General features: G+C 39.5%; 2 protein-coding genes across 2 annotated transcripts in view; one reads left to right on the top strand and one right to left on the bottom strand.

The window, feature by feature from the left end:
- Positions 1-9,246, top strand: part of LOC132152017 (opsin-3-like) — a 17,955-nt gene extending 8,709 nt beyond the window's left edge. The window contains exons 2-4 of the mRNA XM_059560636.1: positions 3,864-4,189; positions 5,182-5,415; positions 8,445-9,246. Of these exons, the coding sequence (XP_059416619.1) occupies positions 3,864-4,189; positions 5,182-5,415; positions 8,445-8,630 (746 nt within the window). The 3' untranslated portion in view covers positions 8,631-9,246. The remainder of the gene's footprint in view (positions 1-3,863; positions 4,190-5,181; positions 5,416-8,444) is intronic.
- LOC132152016 (beta-galactoside alpha-2,6-sialyltransferase 2-like) lies at positions 6,238-25,803 on the bottom strand. Its single transcript, XM_059560635.1, has 5 exons — positions 25,074-25,803; positions 18,937-19,034; positions 18,739-18,840; positions 17,537-17,711; positions 6,238-6,595 (listed from the first exon to the last, which is right to left on the bottom strand). Exons 1-5 carry the CDS (start codon positions 25,783-25,785, stop codon positions 6,348-6,350), a joined length of 1,335 nt encoding a protein of 444 aa, XP_059416618.1. The 5' UTR covers positions 25,786-25,803; the 3' UTR covers positions 6,238-6,347.

Raw genomic sequence — 25,803 nt, 5'->3', positions numbered from 1 at the left:
TCGGTTCCCTGAGAGCGGGAATGAGACATCACGGAGGTCACTGTTTTCGCTGCTCGATCAGCTAAGCAGTGTTCACTATCAGATTATAACGCAATTGTCGCATTCACCGCATTTTATACTGCCTCCTGAGCTTGTCTGTATTTGCATGTGGTTGCTTCGCGTCAATTGGCCAGTCATTGACTAGAGTGAGCCAATAGAACTTCAGGAAAGGTTGGAAGGGAAGGAGTTCCCATAACGGAGAAATATCTCTGTGATGTATCATTCCTGCTCTCAGGGAACCGAGGTTACAATACTAACTGGAGCGTGTTAGCGCAGTGGATAAGACACATGCCTTTGGTGTGAGAGACCTGGGTTCGAATCCACTGTGAGACACCAATGTGTCCCTGAGCAAGACCCTTAACCCCTAGTTGCTCCAGAGGTGTGTGACCTCTGACATATATAGCAATTGTAAGTCGCTTTGGATAAAAGCATCGGGTAAATGTAACAAAAACCCACCAATTCACTCTCTGAACAAATTAGAATACTTCATAAGGCCAATAAAAAACTATTTTAGTGAATTGTTGGCCTTCTGGAAAGTATGTTCATTTACTCTACATGTACTCAATACTTGGTAGGGGTTCCTTATCCATAGATTCTCTGTGGGGTTCAGGTCTGGTGAGTTTGCTGGTCAGACAGTGAATTGGTGGGTTTTTGTTAAATGTGAGCCAAAATCATCAAAATTAAAAGAACCAAAGACTAACTTAACCAAAAACTACTTAAGTCTGTGTACATTTCATGCTTCCTTCTGTTAACCAACTTTTTGAAGATGCTGATTTCATTTTCCAGCAAGATTTGGGACCTACCCACACTGCCAAAAGCACCAAAAGTTGGTTAAATGACCATGCTGTTGGTGTGCTTGACTGGCCAGCAAACTCACCAGACCTGAATCCCATAGAGAATCAATAGGGTATTGTCAAGAGGAAAATGTGAAACAAGAGACCAAAAAATGCAGATGAGCTGAAGGCCACTGTCAAAGAAACCTGGGCTTCAATACCCCCTCAGCAGTGCCACAAACTTATCTCCTCCATGCCACGCCGAATTGAGGCAGTAATTAAAGCAAAAGAAGCCCCTACCAAGTATTGAGTACATGTACAGTAAATGAACATACTTTCCAGAAGGCCAATAATTCACTAAAATAGTTATTTTTTTATTGGTCTTATGAAGTATTCTAATTTGTTGAGATAGTGAATTGGTGGGTTTTTGTTAAATGTTAAATCATCACAATTAAAAGAACCAAAGACTTAAACTACTTCTGTCTATGTGCACTGAATTTATTTAATACATGAGTTTCACAACTTGAGTTAAACTTTTCCACAACATTCTAATTTATTGAGATGCACCTGTATATTGTACCTGTTGAATATGATATCCCCTTGTAGCTGGCTTTGAGTGAGCTGAATGCAAGTGTCAAAAACCCCATTGGGCTGAAGAAAGGTTAATAATAACAGTGAGAACATAAACATTAAGAAAATAAACATGCTATTACACATTTTCTCATGTATTTCTCTGGTAAGCCATACTCTTTAGTTTATGAACATTGAATTTATGCTTTTATCTTACATTTTTTTTTATAAATTAATCTCTGTTTTCAACATTTGTGACATAATGTTGTTTGTTATTCAACATTAAGTTCCTTCCTTATAATCTGATTGGCCGGACAGCTTTACAATATTGTTTATATTTAGTCCTGTGTTTGCATGTTCCAAAATAGTAAGCTGTCAGTGTAGTGGTGGGGATTTCGCAGTTACTATAGAAGTAGTAGAAGTAGATGACGACAAGTGATAAAGTAAGTCACTGATTCATTCAGGTATTGAACATCACTTCTTTGTGTTGCTTGGAGACAAGCAATGGTTGATTCTGCTTTGACTTGGTTTGGAACTATTTTTGATGACCGAGCTAAAATATAATCTTTTTTTACAGTTATAAAAATCTATAGCACACAAAATTACATATAAATTCAATAGTATTTCCCCACAATAAGCATCAAGAATAAGTATTTAAAGGGTAAGTTGACTGATTTTAACCAGCTTTGTATTTCCATAATGTCAGTATATGAGTAAATGAACAATATGTATTACTCTTCACCCTTATGTGTTACTTTCACCAAGATATCAGTGTTCATTTGTCAGCAAAAGTTGCAAAATGTGTAATTTGGCGGCCTTTGGTCAGACTTGTGGGCCTCTGTGAAAACTACAATGTGATGGAAATATTTTATGTAATGGCCTCAGAAGGAGTCAAGAGTGAATGTTCAACATAGAATGTTAAGCAAAGTGCAGACTAAGAATGCTAAGATCAAAGTGTCCCTTGTCCCTATGATTAAATAATCTATACTTACTCAGAAAGTGCATAAAACAGTAGAACAGTCATGTGACAAACCAATGACCAGATCAGATCACTAAAATTACAGTGAAGAAGACTTGAGTGACATTGAGTTTTACTCAGACAACAAGAGTCTCTCTCGGTTGTTGTGACCAGTGGGCTCCCAACCATGAATAAAACTTTAATTCCTGCAAAGAGCAACTTTGGAGTGGTGTCTGGTATATGCTGCACAGCTGAGGAATAGAAGTACTAAAGATTCTATGCTCAAAAGACAGTGATAGTGTTGGAAGACTATAGAGCCGTCCTTGGGCTGAGGTAACAGCATAAGCTGAGAATTGCAGTGAGAGTGTATAGATGCTAAGACCTGTGTGCTTATGTGTGATTGAGTATTGTATTATATTGTAAATATTAGAGGAATTCAGAGAATTACCTCGATACTGTAGTTCTTTGTATTGTATTGTAAGTATTCAGGGAATTAGCCCGAGATACTGTAGTTATTATATTAACAACTGTAGTTGTTTGAGTTGTCCCAATTAATATTGGGAATTTCCAGGACACTACATTATCATACTTCTGCATTTTTTTTTTTTTACCTTTTTCGCCACAGCAAACCCTTTTTTTTAATTTAATATTTCTACTGTATAGATAGCCAACTTATATTAAAAGTGCCTTATTACTATAGCAGAGGTGAGCAGAAGGTAAGTTGCAGTGTCTGACTGTACTAAACAACACACTCAAGATGTGAAAATTACCCTGTAATCCCCTGCTCTGTATTTCTGCAGTTCAATTATCTTTGGCTCCAGTCTTGTGTGCCATTTCTTGCATACACAGTGACAAATACGACAGCCTAAGCAGATTTACAAAGATCTTTTTTAACTCAGGCCTTTGCATACGTAAGGGTGAGTAAACAAAGGAACGGTTTATGAGCTCGTCATATTCTGGTGAATTAAAGGAATTTTCAATCATATGTAATAGCAATAGAACATGGCTGAGGTAGTTCTCCAACTTTATGCTGTGTTTCTTGAAATAGCCATGAACCTGGAAGTCATTTATAATTATTGTTTTGAAAATCATAACATCACTTTGACATTAAGAATGCTTCTCTTGGGAACTAATGTAAATAGTAGGGCATTCATTGTAATTTATAAGAAATTATTATTTTAAAACTTACTATCCCTAAAAAACAACAACAAAACACTTTTCATGAAATGTGAATTAAAATAAATAGTTGCCTTTATACATTTAAAAAGGGGTCCCTAATTAGGGTGTCATCATAATGTTTTGATGTATTTCTCTAGACAGCTTTACCTTGGAGTTTATAAATATAGAACTTACTCATGGAGCTTAAGGAAATATTCCCAGGTCCATTTGCATTTTTTTTCTGGTAATTTAAATAACAGTTCTGACATAATTTTGTTGCATTATACTAGTGGCTTTGTAGTTTAACAGTGAGCATTAAAATACATACTAATTTCTCTGTTTTTTTGTTTGTTTTGTTTTTACAGGGATTGTATCATTGATCTCTCTGGCAATCCTTTCGTATGATCGTTACAGTACTTTAACTGTTTACAACAAGAGGGCCCCAGACTACAGCAAACCCTTGTTGGCTGTCGGGGGCTCCTGGCTCTACTCACTGTTCTGGACAGTCCCCCCCTTACTGGGATGGAGTAGCTATGGACTGGAAGGGGCAGGAACCAGCTGTTCGGTTACATGGACAGCTAACACCCCGCAGTCACATTCCTATATCATCTGTCTGTTCATTTTCTGTTTGGGAATCCCCGTGCTGGTCATGGTGTATTGTTACGGCCGGCTCCTCTGTGCTGTCAAACAGGTAAATTCAGTAACAACGTCTCAGTTCAGTGTACTGTAAATCTTATTATGTCAGTACAGTTTGCAATGTGCAATTTGAAATCTTCTCTTGAACTAAACAACAACTCTCTGACTCGAGCTAAAATAAGGTCAATATCTCAGACTCCAGATAAAGTTTAAACAGCCTCAAAACGCCAGTGGAATCTGGAATCCACATTCTCTATTATGCTGAAAAATAAGATAAGTCAGCACTATTATGCACTTGTTCAAAATAAGTCACAAAAAAGGATGATGTTCTTGATGTGACGTCATGAAAAATAGCTATCTTTAGCCGTTTCTGAAAACTCAAATACTCAAGTTCTGTTTTTAGCTTCTAAAAAAAGAATTGTGCTTTTACATAATAAGAATACAATTTCTGAAATTTGTTTAAAGCTGTGCATTGAGGGGGCAGCTGTGGCCTAATGGTTAGGGAGTTGGACTTGTATCCTAAAGGTTGCAGGTTCGAGTCTCAGTGACAGCAGGAGTTGTAGGTGGGGGGAGTGAATGAACAGCACTCTCTTCAACCCTCAATGCCCATGAGCAAACCATTGAACCCCCAATTGCTCTTCGGGTGTTGGATATAGCTGCCCACTGCTCCTGGTGTGTGTGTGTTCCCTACTCACTGCTGTATGTGTGCACTTGGATGGGTTAAATGCAGAGCAACAATTCTGATTATGAGTTACAATATTTGACTTTCATTATATTTGGAATGCAATTTATTTGTTCCACATATAGACTTTACATATATGCAAAACTGCTGATAAATATCAATAAATATCAATATTTTTTAAATATCAATAAATTATATTCCTGATCCTGATGAGTCAGTGGTTCCTCTAAACCAGATGGTAGGTTCTTTCTATAGGGAATCAGAAATGCTTTCATGAGGGATTTGCATATACTGAAGACCATTTCTTAATCATCTACTGGTGCAAACAAAAAAATATAATTCAATGTATACATGTTTTTCCTCAGGTAGGGCGGATCAGGAAGACAGCAGCACGACGGAGAGAGTACCACATTTTATTTATGGTCGTCACAACAGTGGCGTGCTACCTTTTGTGCTGGATGCCTTATGGGGTTGTTGCCATGATGGCCACGTTTGGACGTCCGGGGATCATCACACCCATTGCAAGCGTGGTGCCATCCCTCCTTGCCAAAAGCAGCACAGTCATCAACCCTGTTATTTACATCCTTATGAACAAACAGGTTTGACTATTAAAACTTTTTCATTAGCACTGATTCAAGGGATTTGATTTCTTATCATATACACCATGGGTCAAAAAAATCAACAGTCCTTCCACAAATCTTAATCCAACAACCACAGTGATGAAACAAATTACAAGCTTACAGAAGAAACAATACCATGTACAAAAATGATTGTAGAAAATTATAAATAATACTAAACTACTTTCAAAATGTGAGTTCTTTAAACAATAACAGCAGGTAAGTATTTGTACAGCGACACCATGTTTTGTCAAAATATATTCAAGGTTTTTTAAATAGTTCCAACTTTTTACTAAAATGCAAGAAATAAATAAAAAGGTTAATAGAAATAATATACACAACAGTCAGTCAAACTTTTCTGAGCAAGACACTCTTCTGAGAGAGGTTTGTCAGTAGTAGTTCACATTCAAAACCAATTTATATTATGGAATTAATTATTTATAAAAAAACTTTAAAAAATACACTGATAAATTATCTATAGTTAAAATCTAAAGATTTTGTCTCTTATAGTACATTAACAGCTTTGAAATGTCATTCAACCAATGAGAACTGCAAAAGATTTAATCACGAATTACCATAAAATATTATGAGAACAGCACAGACAGAAAAGAGAAATCTATGTTCCATTTTAACCCATTACATACTGTTCTTTGAAACTTTCAATTGTCCTGCATCACAACCATGTTTTGTGTACACAGCAGATGCAATCTCTAAATTTAGGTTATTTTAAGTTCATCAGGCCGAAATTTGTTAATTACCCTCCTCATTGTAATGTCTAGTCTCAGTTTGTTACAAGAATTATGGGTAAAGCCCCATTAGATGATAAAAGTCTATGTTAGTTTAAGTTTAAAGGGCTCGTACAGTTTTGAAGACCCGTACACCTTTTTATGCAACTGTACATTTGAGTCTGTAAATCACAGTGGACACTTGATCTTACTGAATCCTGGGAGTGTGACCTTTCCCTTTTTCTTGAGATCCTCCTCAGAAGCTGCACTCATTTGCTTGACAAGCACTTTCTCATAAAGCAGAGGGTGGTATGCCCCTAATGTGCAGGCCGCGTCGTAATATGTCTCATAGTAATGGCACAGACTGGTTTGTCTCATAGAAGGAATGTATTCGTACACATGGACCTCTTCACAAAAGTTCATCATCATGACTATACCTGTTAAATACACACATAGATACAACAATTTCAGTTTGCTTCTCACACAATCTATTGTACTGTACAATACCAGTCAAATGTTTAGAATAATTGTAATATTGTTTTTGAAAGAACACTCTTATACTCACCAAGGCTGCATTTGTTTGATCAAAAAAAATAAAAACTATATATATTTATTTATTTATTTATTCGTGTGCTGGCAAAGCTGAATTTTCAGCAGCAATTACTCCAGTCTTCAGTGTCACGTGATGTTTTAGAAATCACTCTAATATGCTAATATTGTTGAAAACAGTTTTCGCTGTTTAATATGTTTGTGGAAACCATCATACACTACCATTTAAAGGTTTTGGGTAAGGGGGAATAGTTTTTTATATTTAGCATAGACACATTAAATGAAAATGAATAGTAAAGACATTTATAATGTTGCAAAATATTTCTGTTTCAAATTATATATATTAAAATTATATATTATCATGTTTTTTTCAAAGACATTAAGCAGCAAAAACTGAATATTAATATTAATGAATAAAAATATTAATGATTCTAATCTGGTAGTGTTTACTATAGATACATCATATATAAATTTATAAGACATTAAAGATTCAAACCTCATTCATTGTAAGTGTCACTCACATACAATGAATGGGGTTTGGAACTTTTAAGTCTTAATGGGTTAATTGTTTAAATCTGATTAGACATTAGTACACTGCACACATTCTGTCAGCTGTGTGTACTGTGCTCTTTTTGGTGGCTCCCTCTCTGAAGTCTTGTATTTTAGTTTTACATCAAGACACTGTTATCTGCCTGCAGGCTGGCAACACACACACAGCCTGACAGCACCCTGCCAAGATCAGACATCAGAGTTGTCTCACTGCACACACACACACACACACACACACACACACACAGGAGACACACACACACAAGTGACACATGCATCAAATACTTGGCAGTATAGTCACATGTCAATGTGAAGGCAAATCAGGGGCCTGGATGGGCTCAGACAAAGACAAAGCCAATCAGACATAGAGTCTCATGAGATGAACAATAAGGCATCCACCTAAGACAGATTGTTTGTTCAGTGTCCACATCTATAGGTTGTCAAGGCAACAAAGTGATCCAAGTGTATTGACTAACACCAACCCAGCAGCTATCATTTGAGAACCAGCAGGGTGTGTGTCTCATGTTGCTCACTGTAGTTAGGGGTATGCCACAGGGACTTTTATGTGAACTGGTCTGAATTTAATTGCCACACTTTACGAACACTACAGAAGCTGTGAAGAAATGATAGCATTACACACTAAAGATTGAAGGTTAACAGCTATTTCTGCACCTTGCTTCTTGACAAGTGACTGGAAATCTGGCATCTAATCAGAATGAAGAAACAAGTCCATGAAAACATTCCAGTTCATAATTACTGGGTCAATGACATGACTCTTATTTTTGTCTTATATATTAATTAATCAAAAATACATAAAAAAAATGCAATTAATAAATATTATTATTTAAATTACATTTAAGTGTCATTGAAGTAAAATGTTTCTTTTTAAAATGCAATTTAAAAAAAAAACCATGTAAAATCAACATGAAAATGAAAAGAACATGAAGTGTTTTAAACTAGATTTAAAAAAAAAAAGTCTTCATGCAATTGAGATATTCCCACTTCAATTGGCCATAAAAATTTTAAATTAATAACTCTTAAGTAGAATAAATAATGCACTGAGGTGTTACAATTCAAAGTAAGTTAGACAACTGTCACACAAAATTGAAATGTCATACAAAATTAAAGTGGCTCTGCATCTTTTGTGTCTTAGAAAATATGATTGCTAATTTATTGTGTTTTGTGCAGTTTTACAGGTGTTTCGTCATCCTGTTTCACTGCAAACGCAGCTCTCTAGAGAATGGACAGTCATCTATGCCTTCAAGAACTACTGGTATCCAGCTCAACCGAAGGGCTTATAGCAACACAGTGGCTGGCAACGCATCTCCATCCATTGGTCTCCAAAATGAGTGCAGCACCCCTGTCTCAGGCTGAACCAATCCACAAAATAAAAATCACACCTTGATGTTCCATTCAAAACCTACATACTGTCCCAAATGATGCCAGAACACAAATCAACTGTGTAGTGTTGTTGAGTGCCTGTACTCTCAGAAAAAAAGTATGAAAGCTGTCATTGGGGTGATACCTTTTTAAAAGGTACACTTTTGTACCTTTCAGATACTAATGTGTACCTTTAAGGTACCAACATGGACTCTTTAGGTACAAAGATGTGCCTTTTGAAAAGGTACCATCCCAGTAACAACTTTTGTACCTTTTTTTTCTGAGAGTGAAATCAAAAGCTGAAAACCAGAACTGTAGCAAATAAATCTCTATAGTCATCTTTCTGATGAAAAACTGTTGATTGACTTAACACATACTGTTTTCGGTAAATATTTGTATCTAACTTGTCAATATAAATGTTACAAAGAGTGAGAAAAGTGCAAAAATCCGCTGGTGACTTGTTAAAATGGATGTTTAGTGGTACATTACTTCTGAATGTGCTTCCCTCATGTTGACTGTATGTTCCCAACCCATTTAAGGTTAGGCCTGAATAAGATGTTGAATAAATCTGTGAATTTAAAGGAAGCTGGAAGACTGGTAAAATCCTCAACCCATGACTGCTTTGTATTATTTTTCTTCCCTGCTCCTAATCTCTCCATTATTTTCTGGAGATCAAGCATGGTGACATTTGGATCATTAGTCACATCATTGCTTCAAAGCTGTGTAGTGATCTAAGACAGTATTTCCAAACATGGTAATTTTAAAGGAAGAGTTTACTCAAAATTTAAATTTGGTCATTTACTCATACTTAATAATTTAACTAATTTAAGTGTTGTATTCAGATGCTTGAATTTAGTCCAGTGGCAGTAGTAGCAAAAATGTGCATGTGGTAAGCAAATAAACATTACAGTCTAGTATGTGGCGATGTACTGTCATTGTATGGAATTCACCCAAACAAATATTTATTGGAGGCTTCTCAATCAGAAGACTGTATCCTAGCAAATCTGCATATCTTGGGGCCTTTGAAGGTCATCTCAATTTGAAGGATCCTTGGAAGGCAGCTTTTGTTTCATATCCATCATGGAGCATGTTTCAAAGGATGCATCAACTCGCGTCCTCAAAGTTGACCATAGCATGATATAAAGACGTCATAAAATAATATAAAGATTTTTACCTACATTACTTTATAATAGTATTTTTGTTTTGTGACCTTGGGGGCAAAAACTTAAATGAGGCTTACTAAACAGTGCCATTTTATCTTTTGATGCTGAGGAGGAATTTAGCACAGAAGCCATAAAAGACTGAACTTAGAAAGATGTAGCCTTCGAATAGAACACAGCAGGGTTGACATTTTTTTGTAGGCTTCGCTCTGGAAACGAGTTAGCATTTCTGCTCTTCTGGTTCCATTGAAGTCAATGTTGTTGTTTTTTTATGGGTTGTTAAAACAAGCTCAAGATATTTTGAAGTTGTACCCCTTTGTGATCTTTTTAAATCTTTTACTTGTTTTGAAAAAGGTAGTTGCTAATAAGTGCCTAAATTGGACTACAGAGGTTAACGGGGACAATAAAGCTCATCAAGCAAAGGAGGTAAACTCATCTACTCACTATTCTGCTTTCAGAGCCTCAACGTGTTTATAATCACGCTCTTGCAAACAGGTTTTTTTACTACATGAAGACTGTAGTTGTTCAGTGCTCTATGGTGGAGATATCGAAATCTTCAACAACAACCAAAAAGGCTTCAAAATGCATATGCAATGAAGTTTGTTCATTATCACATAAATAAATAAATAGACTTTGGTTGAACTTAGTTTTTGTAATAATTCAAAATCAAATAGATCCTTCTGGGATTTTGTTGAAGCAACCAAAATATATAAATAAATAAATGTGGGCCCACAAAATTACATTGTCACTGCAGCACTCTTACTCTGAAGAAGTAAGTGTTACGGTTGGTAAACCGTGATCTCAGGGTTTTGCACTATGTGGGTGAAGTCTGTGTGTTACGCGTCAGCACTGATTAGTTTGTGGGCGTCTCCGCTAATTGTCATCAGCAACAGCTGTCAATCATAACTCATCCCTATACATTGGCTTGTCTAGCGTCTTGTGTTCGTGAGAGCGTTGTTTCATGTACGTGACTTATGTTTGCTTTCTTGTGTGTTTCTGTGTTGGATGTCTGTGTCTCCCCAGAACCCCGTCCACTCTACGCACATCACCAAAAAGCAACATCACTTACCTTCGGCTCGCTTCCCCGCAGTTCCTGTGTCACCCTCTCCTACAGCCAACTCATCTCCGCCATCTGGATCCTTCACCCACCTGCACCATCCTGGACTGTTTATTCCTTTCAGCGTCATCTTTGTGTCTTGTTGTCCTGTATCATTGTTCTGATTAAACCGTGTTTACTCGCACTTGCTTCCGGCCACCCCTTCACCCAGTCGTTACAGAATGCTCTCACCAAACATGGAAGCAGCGAGCACCATTCACTCCCGGAATTCATCCATCACAGCATCAACCGTATGGATCAGCAGCAGGAGAGCATTGTGAACACCGGACGCGCGATCCAAGTGCTTGTGACACAGGTGTCCGAGCTCACCCAGCAGATCCATCAACTCACCTCTCCCACTGCGCCCACCACACCGCCTGCAACGCCCGTCACCTGGGAGACCTTCCAGGACCAATTTTGCCCAGCACCTTCGTGACGGAAGAGTCCAAGGTTGCGTTTGCTCTTACCCTACTCTCTGGCAGGGCCGCCTTATGGGGGACAGCGGTGTGGGAGAATCGACATCCGTGTTGCACCTCGTTCCACGCCCTCTCCGAAGAAATGAAAAGAGTGTTCAATCGAGCTGCGGCCGGTAGGGAGGCTGCTCACCAACTCTCAGACCTCTGACAAGGGAAATTGTCGGTGGCGGATTACTCCATCCAGTTCTGCACCCTGGCGGCTGCGTGCCAGTGGAACGAGTCGGCGCAGTGGGATCGATTCCTGCATGGGCTGGCCGACCATGTTCAGCAGGAGATCTACCTCCTCAAGCTGCCCCCAACACTCAACAGTCTTATCGACCTGGCACTCCGGGTGGACACTCGGATTAATCGCCTAGGTAAACAAGCCAGTCCATCACGCCATTACATCTCTCCGGAACGGGGCCGCTCGAGTCGAGAGAACATGGTCGGTCCCATCTACGATCACGAACCCATGCAGGTGGGTAGAGCTCGGCTTTCCCGGAGGGAGAGAGAGCGGCGGAGGTCACAAGGACTATGCTTGTATTGCGGTGGCTCGGAGCATTCCATCCATTCATGTAAAAGAGCCAGCCCGGTAGTAAGTTTGAGGCTACTATCGGGTGGGATCTCCGCCGGGAAGTCCTCAACCACATCTTCGACTCTCCTTCTGGTAAAACTGCGGTGGGAGAACCACACTCACGACTGTCATGCCCTTCTTGACTCTGGGGCCGAAGGTAATTTCATTGACTCTCTCCTTGCACGTCACTTGAACCTTCCTGTCCTTCCTGTGTCTCATCCCACCAATGTCACCGCACTCAATGGCCAGGAACTGCCACACGTTACTTACTACACTGAACCCTGAACTCTGCTCACCTCAGGCAACCACAGTGAAACCATATCCTTTTACCTCCTGGACTCCCCTGTCACTCCCATTGTTTTAGGTCACCCCTGGTTGGTCAAACATAATCCACGAGTGGATTGGGGTTCCAACACAGTCACTTTGTGGAGTGAAAGTTGTCATGAGTCTTGTCTGGTTTCCGCTTGTCCTGTTGTGCCTGTTTCTGTCTTTCAGAAGGATGGTGTTATCAAACGTGCCCGCAGAGTACTTGGACCTGAAGGAGGTGTTCAGTAAGTCCCGTGCTGCTTCTCTTCCTCCGCATCGTACCTATGACTGTGCTATAGACTTAGTCCCAGGTAAGTCTCCGCCTAAGGGCAAGCTTTACTCTCTTTCTATTCCGGAGAGGGAGGCCATGGAGAAATACATTTCTGATTCCTTGGCATCGAGGTTCATCCGCCCTTCCTCTTCTCCAGCGGGGGCGGGATTATTTTTTGTGGGTAAAAGCGACCTTGTATTGACTACCGAGAGCTGAACAACATCATGATAAAGAAGTGACAGTGACATTCAGCCAAGTATGGTGACCCATACTCAGAATTTGTGCTCTGCATTTAACCCATCCGAAGTGCACACACACAGAGCAGTGAACACACACACACACCCGGAGCAGTGGGCAGCCATTTATGCTGCGGCGCCCGGGGAGCAGTTGGGGGTTCGATGCCTTGCTCAAGGGCACCTAAGTCATGGTATTGAAGGTGGAGAGAGAACTGTACATGCACTCCCCCCACCCACAATTCCTGCCGGCCCGGGACTCGAACTCACAACCTTTCGATTGGGAGTCCGACTCTCTAACCATTAGGCTACGACTTCCCCTAAGAATACCTATCCTTTGCCGTTGATGTCTTCAGCTTTCGAGAGGTTACAGGGAGCATCCGTATTTACAAAATTGGATTTACATAATGCTTATCATTTGGTCCGCATCAGGAAGGGGGATGAATGGAAAACTGCCTTTAACACCCCTAGAGGGCACTTTGAATATTTGGTGATGCCATTCGGGCTCTCCAACTCGCCAGGGGTTTTCCAAGCACTCGTTAATGACGTGTTGAGAGACATGGTAGATCAGTTTATATATGTTTACCTGGATGACATACTGATTTTTTCTTCAACTCTCCAGGAACATGTGCAACACGTCAGACGAGTGCTCCAGAGATTACTCGAGAATGGGCTTTTTGTCAAGGCAGAGAAATGCGTATTCCATGCACAGTCTGTCCCCTTCCTAGGGTATATCGTCTCGTCCGAGGGAATACGTATGGATCCTGACAAAGTTAAGGCTGTGATAGATTGGCCATCTCCAGATTCCCGTAAGGCCCTACAGCAGTTTCTGGGGTTCGCTCATTTTTATCGACGTTTTATTCATAATTTCAGCCAACTAGTCTCACCACTGACCGCCTTGACCTCCCCCAGTACTCCGTTCAGGTGGTCGGATGCAGCCGAAACTGCATTTACCAACCTCAAGAGCCGCTTCATTTCGGCTCCCATCCTTGTAGCCCCTGATCCCACACGGCAGTTCGTGGTGGAGGTCGACGCATCAGAGGTTGGAGTAGGAGCAGTTCTTTCCCAACGTGCTGCCTCGGACAATAAGATGCATCCCTGCGCGTTTTTTTTCACATCGTTTATCTCCTGCTGAACGCAATTATGACATTGGTAACAGAGAATTGTTGGCTGTCAAATTAGCTTTAGAAGAGTGGCGTCACTGGTTGGAAGGGTCAGGGGTACCTTTCATTGTTTGGACGGATCACAAGAATTTAGAGTACATTAGAACTGCCAAAAGACTCAATTCCAGCCAGGCTCGGTGGGCACTTTTTTTTCGGTCATTTTGATTTTACTTTGTCGTACCGCCCGGGTTCCAAAAATGTTAAACCCGATTCTTTGTCACGTCTTTTTGATCCTTCCGGCGTGCCCGGTGACTCCCGAGTGTATTTTACCTGAGAAAATAGTCGTCTCAGCACTCATATGGGAGGTCAAATCGAAGGTCAAGACGGCCTCAGAAGGGGTAACGCCTCCACCCAGATGCCCACCGAATCGTTTAATTGTGCCGGAGGAGTTATGGTCCGAAGTTATTCAGTGGGGTCACTGCTCTAACATTGCTTGTCATCCAGGGATAAGCCGAACCAAGGGTTTAGTTAAGCAACGATTCTAGTGGCCACTTATGGCTCGGGACGTGCACAATTTTGTTTTGGCTTGCTCAGTTTGCGCCAGTGGTAAGTCATCTAACCGGCATCCAGATGGGCTTCTTCAACCGCTGTCTGTCCCTTCGAGACCCTGGTCACATATCGCTCTAGATTTTGTTACCGCCCTCCCGCCCTCTAATGGCATGACGGTCGTTTTGACCGTAGTGGACCGGTTCTCGAAGGCAGCACATTTCATTCCCTTGCCCAAATTACCTACAGCCAAGGAGACAGCGGTCACTGTCCTTGATCACTTATTTTGGTTACATGTCCTCCCGGTAGATGTGGTTTCTGACAGGGGATCCCAATTCATATCCAAATTTTGGAAGGAGTTTTGTAAATTGTTAGGAGCGATGGTTAGTCTGTCTTCGGGTTATCATCCCCAGAGTAACGGGCAGTCTGAGCGAGCCAACCAAGATTTAGAGAGAACGTTGCGATGTTTAGTCTCCAAGAAACCTTCTTCCTGGAGCCAACAACTTTCTATGGTGGAGTACGCTTACAATTCGTTACCAGTGTCAGCCACGGGCCTCTCTCCGTTTCAGTGCAGCTTAGGTTACCAGCCACCCGTTTTTCCTAGTCTGGAGTCTGAAGTCGCGGTCCCGCATTTGTCCAGAGGTGCCACCGCACCTGGACCAGAGCCCGCGAGACTCTGCTCTGGATGAGGGAGCGCACTATGGCCAAGGCCGATCGCCACCGGTCAAAGCCTCCCGTATACGTTGTGGGTCAAAAAGTGTGGCTTTCTACTAACAATATTCCTCTCCGCTCCGTTTCTAACAAATTAGCTCCCAAATTTATTGGCCCATTTCCTGTCACCAAGATCATTAGTCCGGTGACAGTCCGCCTCAAACTACCTCCAGCGTACAGGAGAATTCATGCCGCCTTCCATGTATCCAAAATTAAACCCGTGTTTTATTCACGTATTAATCCGCCTACCCCGGTTCCCCCACCACCGCGTCTTGTAGATGGGGAACCAACTTATTTGGTGAATCGTATTCTGGACTCGAGACAGAGGGGATGAGGATTCCAGTAATTGGTGGACTGGGAAGGTTACGGTCCGGAGGAGAGGAGTTGGGTACCTGCTAGGGACATACTGGATAACTGCCTTATTGATGATTACAATCAGCAGGTAGGCCCTTCTGGGAACTTCAGGAGGCGTTCTTAGAGGGGGGGGTTCTGTCACGGTTGGTAAACCGTGATCTCAGGGTTTTGCACTATGTGGGTGAAGTCTGTGTGTTACGCGTCAGCACTGATTAGTTTGTGGGCATCTCCGCTAATTGTCATCAGCAACAGCTGTCACTCATTACTCCTCCCTATATATTGGCTTGTCTAGCATCTTGTGTTCGTGAGAGCGTTGTTTCATGTACGTGACTTATGTTTGCTTTCTTGTGTGTTTCTGTGTTGGATGTCCGTGTCTCCCCGGAACCCCTGTCCACTCTACGCACATCACCAACAAGCTACATCACTTACCTTCGGCTCGCTTCCCCGCAGTTCCTGTGTCACCCTCTCCTGCTGCCAACTCATCTCCGCCATCCGGATCCTTCAGCCACCTGCACCATCCTGGACTGTGTATTCCTTTCAGCATCATCTTTGTGTCTTATTGTTGTCCTGTATCATTGTTCTCATTAAACCGTGTTTAACTCGCACTTGCTTCCTGCCACTCCTTCACCCAGTCGTTACAGTAAGTCATATAGTTTTGGAACATGAGGGATTGAGTAAATTAAGTGTGGTTGAACTATTTCTTTACGTCAAAGCCATCATGGTGGGTTAAAGGTACAATCCACAATCATTGACTAAAAACAATGAATAACAAAACAAGAGAAAAGAAGAAGAAGAGTGTTTCTACATTGGTGGTTGTTGTAGCTGTCTCTTAGTAGTATTTATTGGATTGCACCATTGATAGCACATATGCTGTTTGATAGGTTTAGGAATGTTGATTTTCTGTTTGACAGCCATCAACCTGTATTAACAGCTCTGATTCACACGGACCTTGATTATATGTCAATTGTACAAGAAAATAAACCAACTACCCAAAATTATACTAATTAGCATAAGTCCTCAATCTTTCTTCATTTGCTTTGTCTCTTTTAGATCTTGAATTTTAAGACAAACCTTCATTCATTAACATTCAGCAAAGAAGCCACATGGGAGACAACAAGAAAAAGTGTGTATGTGTGTTTTCACGCACATTTATTGGCTCTATGCTGCCCTGGGCACTCAGACAGCCAGTTACCTTTACGATAAATTAATTTATTCAATTGTGCTATTAGTATACTTCTTTAAAACTAAAAATAGGAAAGTATGCTTTTAGTTTACTTTTTATGTACTTCTCAGAAATGGGCTTTATGTACCTCTCAGAAATTTACTTAAAATTTTATTTAAGTATAAATGACTTAAACTTATAAAAAGTCTAAATATATTTGCGCTATACTTGTGCTCCTGGAATCAGTGTTTTTATTATTATACAGTATAGGTCACTAGTACACATCTTCTGCACAGAATTTCCAAAAAAAAAAAGAACACAGGTGAAGAAGAAAAAGAAACAACTGATACTAACACATGCAATCTAACATGATCATCTGACATGAAAGTATACTCTACTACATAAAGTATACTTAAAAATACACTTGAACTTTACTTAAGTATACTGTACTTAACAAAATAAACTTGCAGTATACTACTTTTTGGTAAGGGTAGCCATTGGCCTGCGGCAAGATTAGTATCCTCTAGAAATGTAATGGAGAGTTTGCTTTTTTCCACATGAAGTCCCTGCCTGATTGAAATAATCCCGTCATGCCCCTAAATCAAACTGATATTACCTAGTAACACATTTCAGCATTTGCACACACACGCACACAGACATCCTGCACTCTTCAGTCAAAAATAAATTCAAGAGGAACAGTGAATACAAACAGACATGATTATCATTTGTAATTCAGCAGATATGCTGGAAAAGTAGGCAGAGAAACATTTGATCTTGCTTAAATTAGGGTCGAATATGTGCTTCAACTACACAGCATGGCAAATCTCTCAGAAATTACTGTCACAACATGTGGCACAGCAATTTTCCAGAGTGCAAGGATCAAAAAATGGATAGATATATGTGCTTGTGTTAATGATGAAGAGACGTACCTAGAAATCCTGAAGAAGGAGGGTTGGGTTGAATGTTCTCCTGTGTGTTGCTTTGCACAATATCCCAGAGATTCCAGATAAATGAAGGATGCAGGATATAAAAAGGCTGCTCAGGGAAATTCTTCCTGTGATTTATGTATGGCGTAAACAGGTCATAATCTGGTTGCTGGTACCACTGTGGGTATTGAGAACAAAGGAAGATATTATGTTAACTATAAAGTCCTGACAATTAGGCCTGGTTTCAAAGACAGGACATAAATTAAGCCTTAGTTTAATCAGGACTTTTGGTATATATACCCATTTCTAGCAGGGGCAGTCAGGTTTTGATTTTTATCTGTTGGTATCTGATAGAATCCATCAGATCTATCTCAACAAGATGTCCAGGACCTCCAGCAGAAAAAAATAGGCCCTCAACAATAAAGCGGTATATTTAACTGTGGACATAGGATACTTTTTTTTATCCCTTTATGCACCAAGCCCATCTTGAGTGTTTGCTGCTAAATGTTCTATCTGCATATACAGTAAGTGCCATATTTATTCACATAGTATATTCTAAAGGCATGTATGTGCCATATTTATGTGTATTTAGGAAAATATTTGTTACATTTTTGAAAAACGCACATTTTGGTTATATTTTGAAATTTATGTGCAAGTATCTGACATATATATATATATATATATATACATGGAGAGAAGGAGCGAAGAAGAGTGTGTGAGCATTGTACACAGAAGTTAATATAAATAGAAGCAGCCAGTTCCTTTAAGATTATTTCAATGGAAGATTATCAAGCTCCAAGATGGTGTGTTTTTGTGAAATGTGACTCATTTTTACAGCTGTTATGGAGTTTTTTTTTAAATTATAATTATAATTGTTTTTTCAAGTACTATTTTGCAAGAAAGATTTTTTCCACCACGACATCACATGCGAAACTGGAGCTGCTGTGGGATGCTGACGAGGCAGAGATATCTTTTTTTTTTTTTTTTGCAAGTGCAACCGCTGGATCTAATCACTCTAAATGATTCCTCTAATGGCCAGTATGCTGATAATGTCACATCTATACCTTCCAAGTCACACTGCTTCTGCCTTTCAAAATATACATCTCAGGAAAGAAAACTATCTAAAAAAAACTACACAAGCAAAGTTTAACAGGGTTGAATGGCATTACGCTTCTGACAGATTTACTATGATGTAATATTCATACCTTATGCAGGTCAATATTATAAGGAGCTGGATCCCAGGCTACCAAGGTAATGTTCTTAAAGAGCAAACTGCTGTTGAATTTGTGTATGTGGTTTGCTAGAATCTGATAAAAGAGAAGAAAACATCTCTATTTATTCCTTGCACACAGGGAGACAGAGTAAAGGTTTGTGTCTTTGTGCATTAATGCAAATGACTCTACCTGAGAGTTAATGATTCGAATCGTTGTCTTGCTGCCCACATCTCTTTCATAGTCCTTGCAGGGTGCAGCATTGAAACGCAGTACTGCATCATGGGAATCTAGATCGGCAAAAACAGCAGTCAATCAATCAAAAAGACCAGTCAAGTTTTATAAGGGAGAACAAATGTTGGTCTTTTGCGACAATATGCTCCTACGTTGTCGCAGTGGAAACTCTGATTATACTGTAGAAGAGCATGCTTTTTTCATTTTAAAATAATTATAAAACATACAAAATTGTCAAATCAATGTTTTGACCAACAACTATTTTAATTGACCAATTACATCAATTTATACAAAAGCTTGACCCAATAAAAATCTGCTTAATTTGCATATTTATCTTTAAATATGCACATTTTTAAGAAAAATACCCTTTTCTGAGAAATCTACCTCCATTATATAGTTGATTCTGGACTTAAAGTATTGATCAATGATGACTACAGTCTCTCTACTTCAAAATTCAGTTCAATGCATTACTTGCCTTTTCTTTGTAATTATAGAGAAAGTTCTTGGAAGTTCTGAGTGAGCATTGTAAATGTGTATCCTAAGTCTATTTATTTTTTATTATTATTAGTACAGGTGTTTAATTAAACCCAACATTAAATAAACACGAAAAACTGGCATTTGTGTTAGTAGACATTTTACAAAAAAACATAGAAATACATAAAATTATTATTATTATTATTATTAATAAAAAGAACTTGTGCTCATTATTCGAATTCGTCTGCAAAAAGTGTAATGGCCAAGTTAATATTGTAAGATATTGCTCCCTCTGGTGTTGCAAGGCAAATGCTTCAAAAATAAACTCCTAATGGACAGGAGCCTGATGCACTGGTATACTGGATTTTACCATTGCAATTCATTATTTATTGACCTAAATAATCAAAGTATCTCTATACTGTGCATTATGATGATCTTCTTCCATCAATGTCTTTGTACATGCAAAACATTCAATCACCACTAGAAGGTTACCAAATGACAATTCACTAACATCTAGCAACAGTAACCATTTTATCTCCACGCATTTTCCAAACTTTCGCTTCATTTGAGTATTAAAAACGTGAATATAATTAAATAAACATATCAACAAAGAAGTTGCCGAAGACATACGTTTCAGTGTCACCGAAGTGCAAATACACTGTGCGACTTCCAGGAATGAAAGAGGACAATGCTATTCAAGGGCTTCTAGTTCAAATGCTCAAATGCTTATCTGCTCATTTGCTGTCAGCTGTGGTATTCATGTTCCAACACATTCAACAATTAGGCCTTGTGCATCAATGTCTCTGGTCAAAAGCAGACCAAATCAAGTTCTGACGAGGAAAAAGAAAAAAGAGGGACGATGAATTGAGTGGAAGAAATGGAGCGAGGGAATAAAAAAGTAAAAGCAAGAGAGCAACAAAGAGAGAGCAACCATCACAGGGTTCCTACAGGTTTCTTCAAGTTAAATTTAAGTCTTTTTAAGACCTTTTTAAGACCATTTATATAACAAATTAATACCTATTTCATGTCCTACCAGCAAAGAAAAACAAAATCCTTGAACTTGTTTTCATTTATTTTTCAAATGTGGAATGGGTAAAAGATAAGCCAAGCAGGTGTGAAAAATAAACATTTCAGTATGCCACAAGACAGTTTGCCGAACAATGTTAAGTTGTTTTTTCACATTAGCTAGCTACTTATTCCATGCTGGAAATATGGGGAACTGAGAGACCCCTGAACAATAAACATTGAAAATTAGAACTCAACATTAGGCTACATTAAATTAAGAAACACAGTCTTAGTTCTTCACTCAGGGCAGCAATCTCTTTATCAAGGACAGCCAGTTCCATCAACTTCTCCTTTGTCGTGACCGCAAGTAAATGTTTTAGCGATGTCGGCGTCAGGGAACATGCATTTGAAAAGCTCTGAGATACCCTCATTTCCACTGTAGGACTGGTGTTTAGCGATTGTGTTAAGAGTCCACAACACTTCGGCTTTCATTGTTGGCGTGGACACAAAAGCTTTGTGCAGATCCACTCTAGTTGCGGTCATAGCTGAAGGGTCTGCAGCGCTAGCAGCAAGCTGGCTAAGGTCACAAATCGCGTCTTTTGCGTGCTCAAGTTCGTTATTTTCAATGTAGGCGTGTGGTGTGCGCGCTCATATGGAAGCGACGCGGTCGCGACGCGCACGCGGTATGACGCGCCCGTTTTTTCCAGGCGCGTCTGCACCGCATCGAGTTAAAAAACATCTCAAGGGGCCGTTCACATATCGCGCCTAAAAACGCGTGGAAAACGCTAGGCGCGCCACTTTCTCCTTCTTTCCAAAGCGCTCGGGCAGTTGCGCTCCAGAGGCGTCTGCTGTTGCTAAGCAACCATGACTTGCTCTCTCCACAAAGACGCGGAAATTTCAGCAAAGGATAAATGGATTTGCAGCTCTAAAAATCGCTTGGCTGAGCTTTCAAAGTTTTTACGGGAAAGGATGAAGCTGATTGAAGCTTCTTCTTTGCTTGTTGCTCGAGGTCTGCGTTGTGTGTTTTGTTGCAGTCTATGGTTGTGGTGCTGTAGCACGTGATCTTCATTTACTGAAGGCATCACATGTTAGCAGTATTTTGTACTGTGACCCGGGGCTGCGTTGCGTTCTCAATTATTGGTTCCGTCACTCTTTATTTATGATACGTCATTTAATCAAAATAAGCGTGGTTGACAAATGAAACTTTTGAGGAAAATTACAATACATAGAAGTTACATACAGCACAATTTTTAAGACCCAGAGAATCAAAATTTTAAAGGTATTATTTCCAAATTAATAATATACTGTATATAATCTATAGAATACACTGAACTTGAAAATTGATTTTATGTTGTGTCCCTTTTCACATTTCTAGGACTGGAAGACAAAGTAAACTACTGAGTGCTGTAGCAATGAGTACTAAAATCCCTAAACAAGTATGAGTTAGCACTTACGCTTCCATTGTCCTGAACTGGTTTTTGGTTGAAACCTGAATGCCTTATCTCACTCTTGAACTCCAGTTTTCCAACTTGTATAGACGGTTTCAATGGCAACAACATAAACAAACGTTACTGTGCATGCGCGCTTTTGTGGCCCTAACTTAACTTCCGGTAGACTTCCAAATAGAATCAATAACAACAGCCAAGTCCCTCTAGAGTAGATATTTTTTTTGATAACAAACATATATATTTGCTGCGTAAATCAGGTGGACTTAATGAAAATACAAATTAATTATTTCTGAGCAGGAGATGCATAAAGCGCGAGAAATAGGTTTCCCCAGTAACAGCTGTAAACAAAGCAAAGCTACGCTCACAAACGCTGCGTTATCAGGCATATAACATGCAAGTCTTCCTTAAGAAATAGTGCTATAAAAACACCCGTGCCTCGTTTTGATATTTAAACATATAAATGTAAGGAATTATTATTATTATTAAACGTGCAGTACGTAACATTACTCATGTTTATTCAATGAAGCCTTTTTGAAAATCCATCAGTTTTAAAATCGTGGCGAGTCTCCAAAAATAAATAAATTTATGGGAAACACATCCCACAGCACAACCACCTGAGCCCAACTTCAGTCTGCTCATCACCTTGACTTTAACTGCGTTTGAAGAAGGCACCGCAGCCAGACCAATATACACAACACAGACCGGAAGTTAACTTAGGTCCAGGCATGTGCGCCCGATGAAACCGTCTATAGGCTATTTTTAATAAAGACTGAAAGAGTTGTCACAAGGTTTGTTGTGGTGACGTTGGTACTGGTGAAGTCATGCGACTGTGGTGTGGTTTGTTTATAGTCTATTTTAACTTTTTACTTCTGTTGATTGTAGCATAGATTTAGCTTCAAAAGTCATAAAAGTTGTGTTAATTTGCAGGGGCGTGTCTAGAGCATTTTCAGTGGGGGAGCCATGCTGGGGCACTGCCTCCAAATGGGGTGGCCGCCAGTGACCAAAAAAAAAAAAAAGCTAAAATCTACAGTATATTACGTAAATCCTATTGATTTTATTTTATTTTTCTTTACTTGAATAAAGTTACTTGAAAATAATTTAGTTTTTTGTCATCCCTGTATATATCCATTAAGTTAAATTTGAGAATAAATCATTTTTGTTTTCTTTTTTTTATCTGAAAGAAACTCCCTATATCTTTACTTCTTTTCATGGCTTGGCACTGTTCTCTTCCCTGCCTTCAAAAGAAACACTTATGTGTGTCTGTTATTCTCAATCTCAAAAAAAAAAAAAATCAAATTGTGAATGAAATGCACAGAATGCATCCATGTCATTTCACGTGTAAATGACTAAGTTAGGCCTGACAATTTAACTATCTAACTGACTTACTCTCATGCATTAACAAGTAACATGTCACCAGACAATTATTATTATGGAACATTCTGTTGCATATTGTCATTTGGTGCAATCTTGCTATGTGGTCACTGTCACAAAATAAACTGATACAAAATATGCAAATCACCATGACTGTTCATTGTATGATAGCGCCTAGCGTATTTTACTTTTATTGTGTTTCATTAAACGTTGACTGAACATTCGATTGAAATCAACCACGACCAACGAGAGCAGAGCCTGACGGGGTAAAAACATTGATCTGAGAAAACCATACAAACATATTAAACTATACAGATGAGAAAAGTGGGTCGTTCGCTGAGGAAAATGAGACGTTCGCTGCGTGAGTCATTCACTGAGGAAAGTGAGTCGTTCGCTGAGTGAGGAAAGTCATTCGTTCACTGAGGAAACTGAGTCGTTCGCTGCGTGAGGAAAGTTATTCGTTCACTAAGGAAAGTGAGTCGTTCGCTAAAGAAAAGTGAGTCGCCAGCTGAGGAAAGTGAGTCATTAATTCGCTGCGTTGAGTGTGTATACTGATGCACCGCCGGCCTATCAGTGGTAAACTCAGTGGCTACTGGCAATTGCATGGTGAATTCCCACGACAAGTCTATACTTGCTACTGCCTTATTTTTGGACCGGACCGGACGCCATATCTTTATAGAATTTTAGTTTTGTATTGTTTGTAGTGTGATCAACTTTTGCGTATAAGTACTAGATGTGTTGGGGAAGTAACACGTAACATTTTAATTACATTTTGCTAAAATGAATGAAATGAATCGAAAAAAGATTCGTTCATTTTGCTGACCGCGACTCAAAAGTCTGAGTCGGTATAATGATCCGAACTTACCATCACAAGTGTCTCGACTTCCCACACTTGATAAAGTAAAAGTCCAAGTCCGCGACGAGCGTTGTTTCTCTGACGACGCTGCACTTCTTTGAATCGCGAACTTCAATAGAGTCTATAGACTGATTGGCCATAAAATGAACCACTCACAAGATATCTTATAGGGGGGGTACCTGGGGTGGCCAATCGAATTTCAGGTAGACCCGCCTCTGTTAATTTATGAAGATTATGAACAAAATGTGTAAGTATAATAAACTTTTTTGGTCCAAGAGATTATTTTAGTTATAGCGCTGTGTAAACATGATGTTTACTATAGTTCTGGAATAAATGTGAACATGTATTTACTCATCTCACTTGCACAAAAGCAGATTCAGTATTAATTATGTTACGGAGTTACTTTTTATGGAAAATAATGCATTATGTTACCTTTGGATCTCTTTTTAATTTTGGACTGGGTTTGCGTGTTTGTTTTTAATATATATATATATATATATATATATATACATAAAAATAAATTTTGGCAGATGTAAATGCCCTTTCAAGACAAAAGTGAATGAATTAGCCTCAGACTGAATGAAATTTAATTTCTCTACACACAGCATGCCACTTTTGATCAATTGAATGCATCCTTTTACATCCAAATCGGGATATTAGAATGATTTCTGAAGGATCATGTGATATTGAAGACTGGAGTAATGGCTGCTAAAAAACTCAGGTATCACAGGAATAAATTAAATTTTAAAATATTACAATAAATATGTAGCTTACATTTTGATAATATTTCACAGTAATTCTGTTTTTTTTTTAAACAAATACATGTAGCCTTGGTGATCGTAAGAGACAAAAGGAAAAGGAAAAGGAAAAAAAAAAATCTTATTCCAAACTTTTGACCACAAGTGTATATTTTATATGCATATTATCCCTACACAACTCACCAATTTCACGTCCGAGTGATGAGTTAAGTATTGCCCCAGCTGAAGTCACCACAGCACATGTTGTGTACATCTGCTGCAATTTAGGAGGAGCCAGCTGTTGAAAACCTAGGTGAGAAAAGGGCTGTTCAGAGCTATCCAGAGTCCTGAGTTTTGCTTGCTGTTTCATCTGACACAGCATCTCCTGTCTACTCTTGCTTGTCTTTTGTTGGCCTTTGTAGAGTACTTTGTGGTTATTAGAGTCAACATATTCCCTCATTGCTTGGCGTAGTCGTCGGCTTAGCATTTTGGAGGACACTTGTCCCTTCCACAGACCACGAACCACAGACCAGCCATTAGAAAAATAGTCATCACTGTAGTCACTGTTAGGAGTCACTTCTTTAGAACGTTCATCAGAATTCCTGAAATGAAACTCTTCTCTAGCGTGAGAAGGTTGAAACACCTGCCTGCTCTGGAAAGGACCCCTCTTCTCTCCATACTGATCCCAGCGGGAATTATGGGACGCTATAATGGTCCGGGCACTATGCTGAACATAGCTTGAGTGTTGAGATTCAGAGTTGAAAGGGGAACTCGTCTGGTTTAGCTGGGAGTCAGTAAGGTAGGTAAAGACAACAAGGAAGAGCAGCATCCAGAGCAGTAGAACCAGCAGCAGAAGTTGACCTGACTGCTTAATGACATACCGTAATCCCAGCAGTATAGAGTCCTGGACTCCCATCACCCTGTTACACGACAC

The sequence above is a fragment of the Carassius carassius genome, chromosome 10 (genome assembly GCF_963082965.1).
Source record: "Carassius carassius chromosome 10, fCarCar2.1, whole genome shotgun sequence".
NCBI classification, from domain to species: Eukaryota; Metazoa; Chordata; class Actinopteri; order Cypriniformes; family Cyprinidae; genus Carassius; species Carassius carassius.
This window is presented reverse-complemented; position numbering and strand designations above follow the sequence as displayed.

Excerpts from the sequence above, each read along its gene's own strand:
- LOC132152016 (XM_059560635.1), bottom strand. The coding sequence starts at position 25,785 with ATGGGAGTCCAGGACTCTATACTGCTGGGATTACGGTATGTCATTAAG. Across the intron at positions 19,035-25,073 it reads ATCACTCGGACGTGAAATTG|ATTCCCATGATGCAGTACTG; the intron begins GTGAGTTGTGTA and ends TTGCCGATCTAG. Across the intron at positions 6,596-17,536 it reads TCCTTCTTCAGGATTTCTAG|GTATAGTCATGATGATGAAC; the intron begins GTACGTCTCTTC and ends TGTATTTAACAG.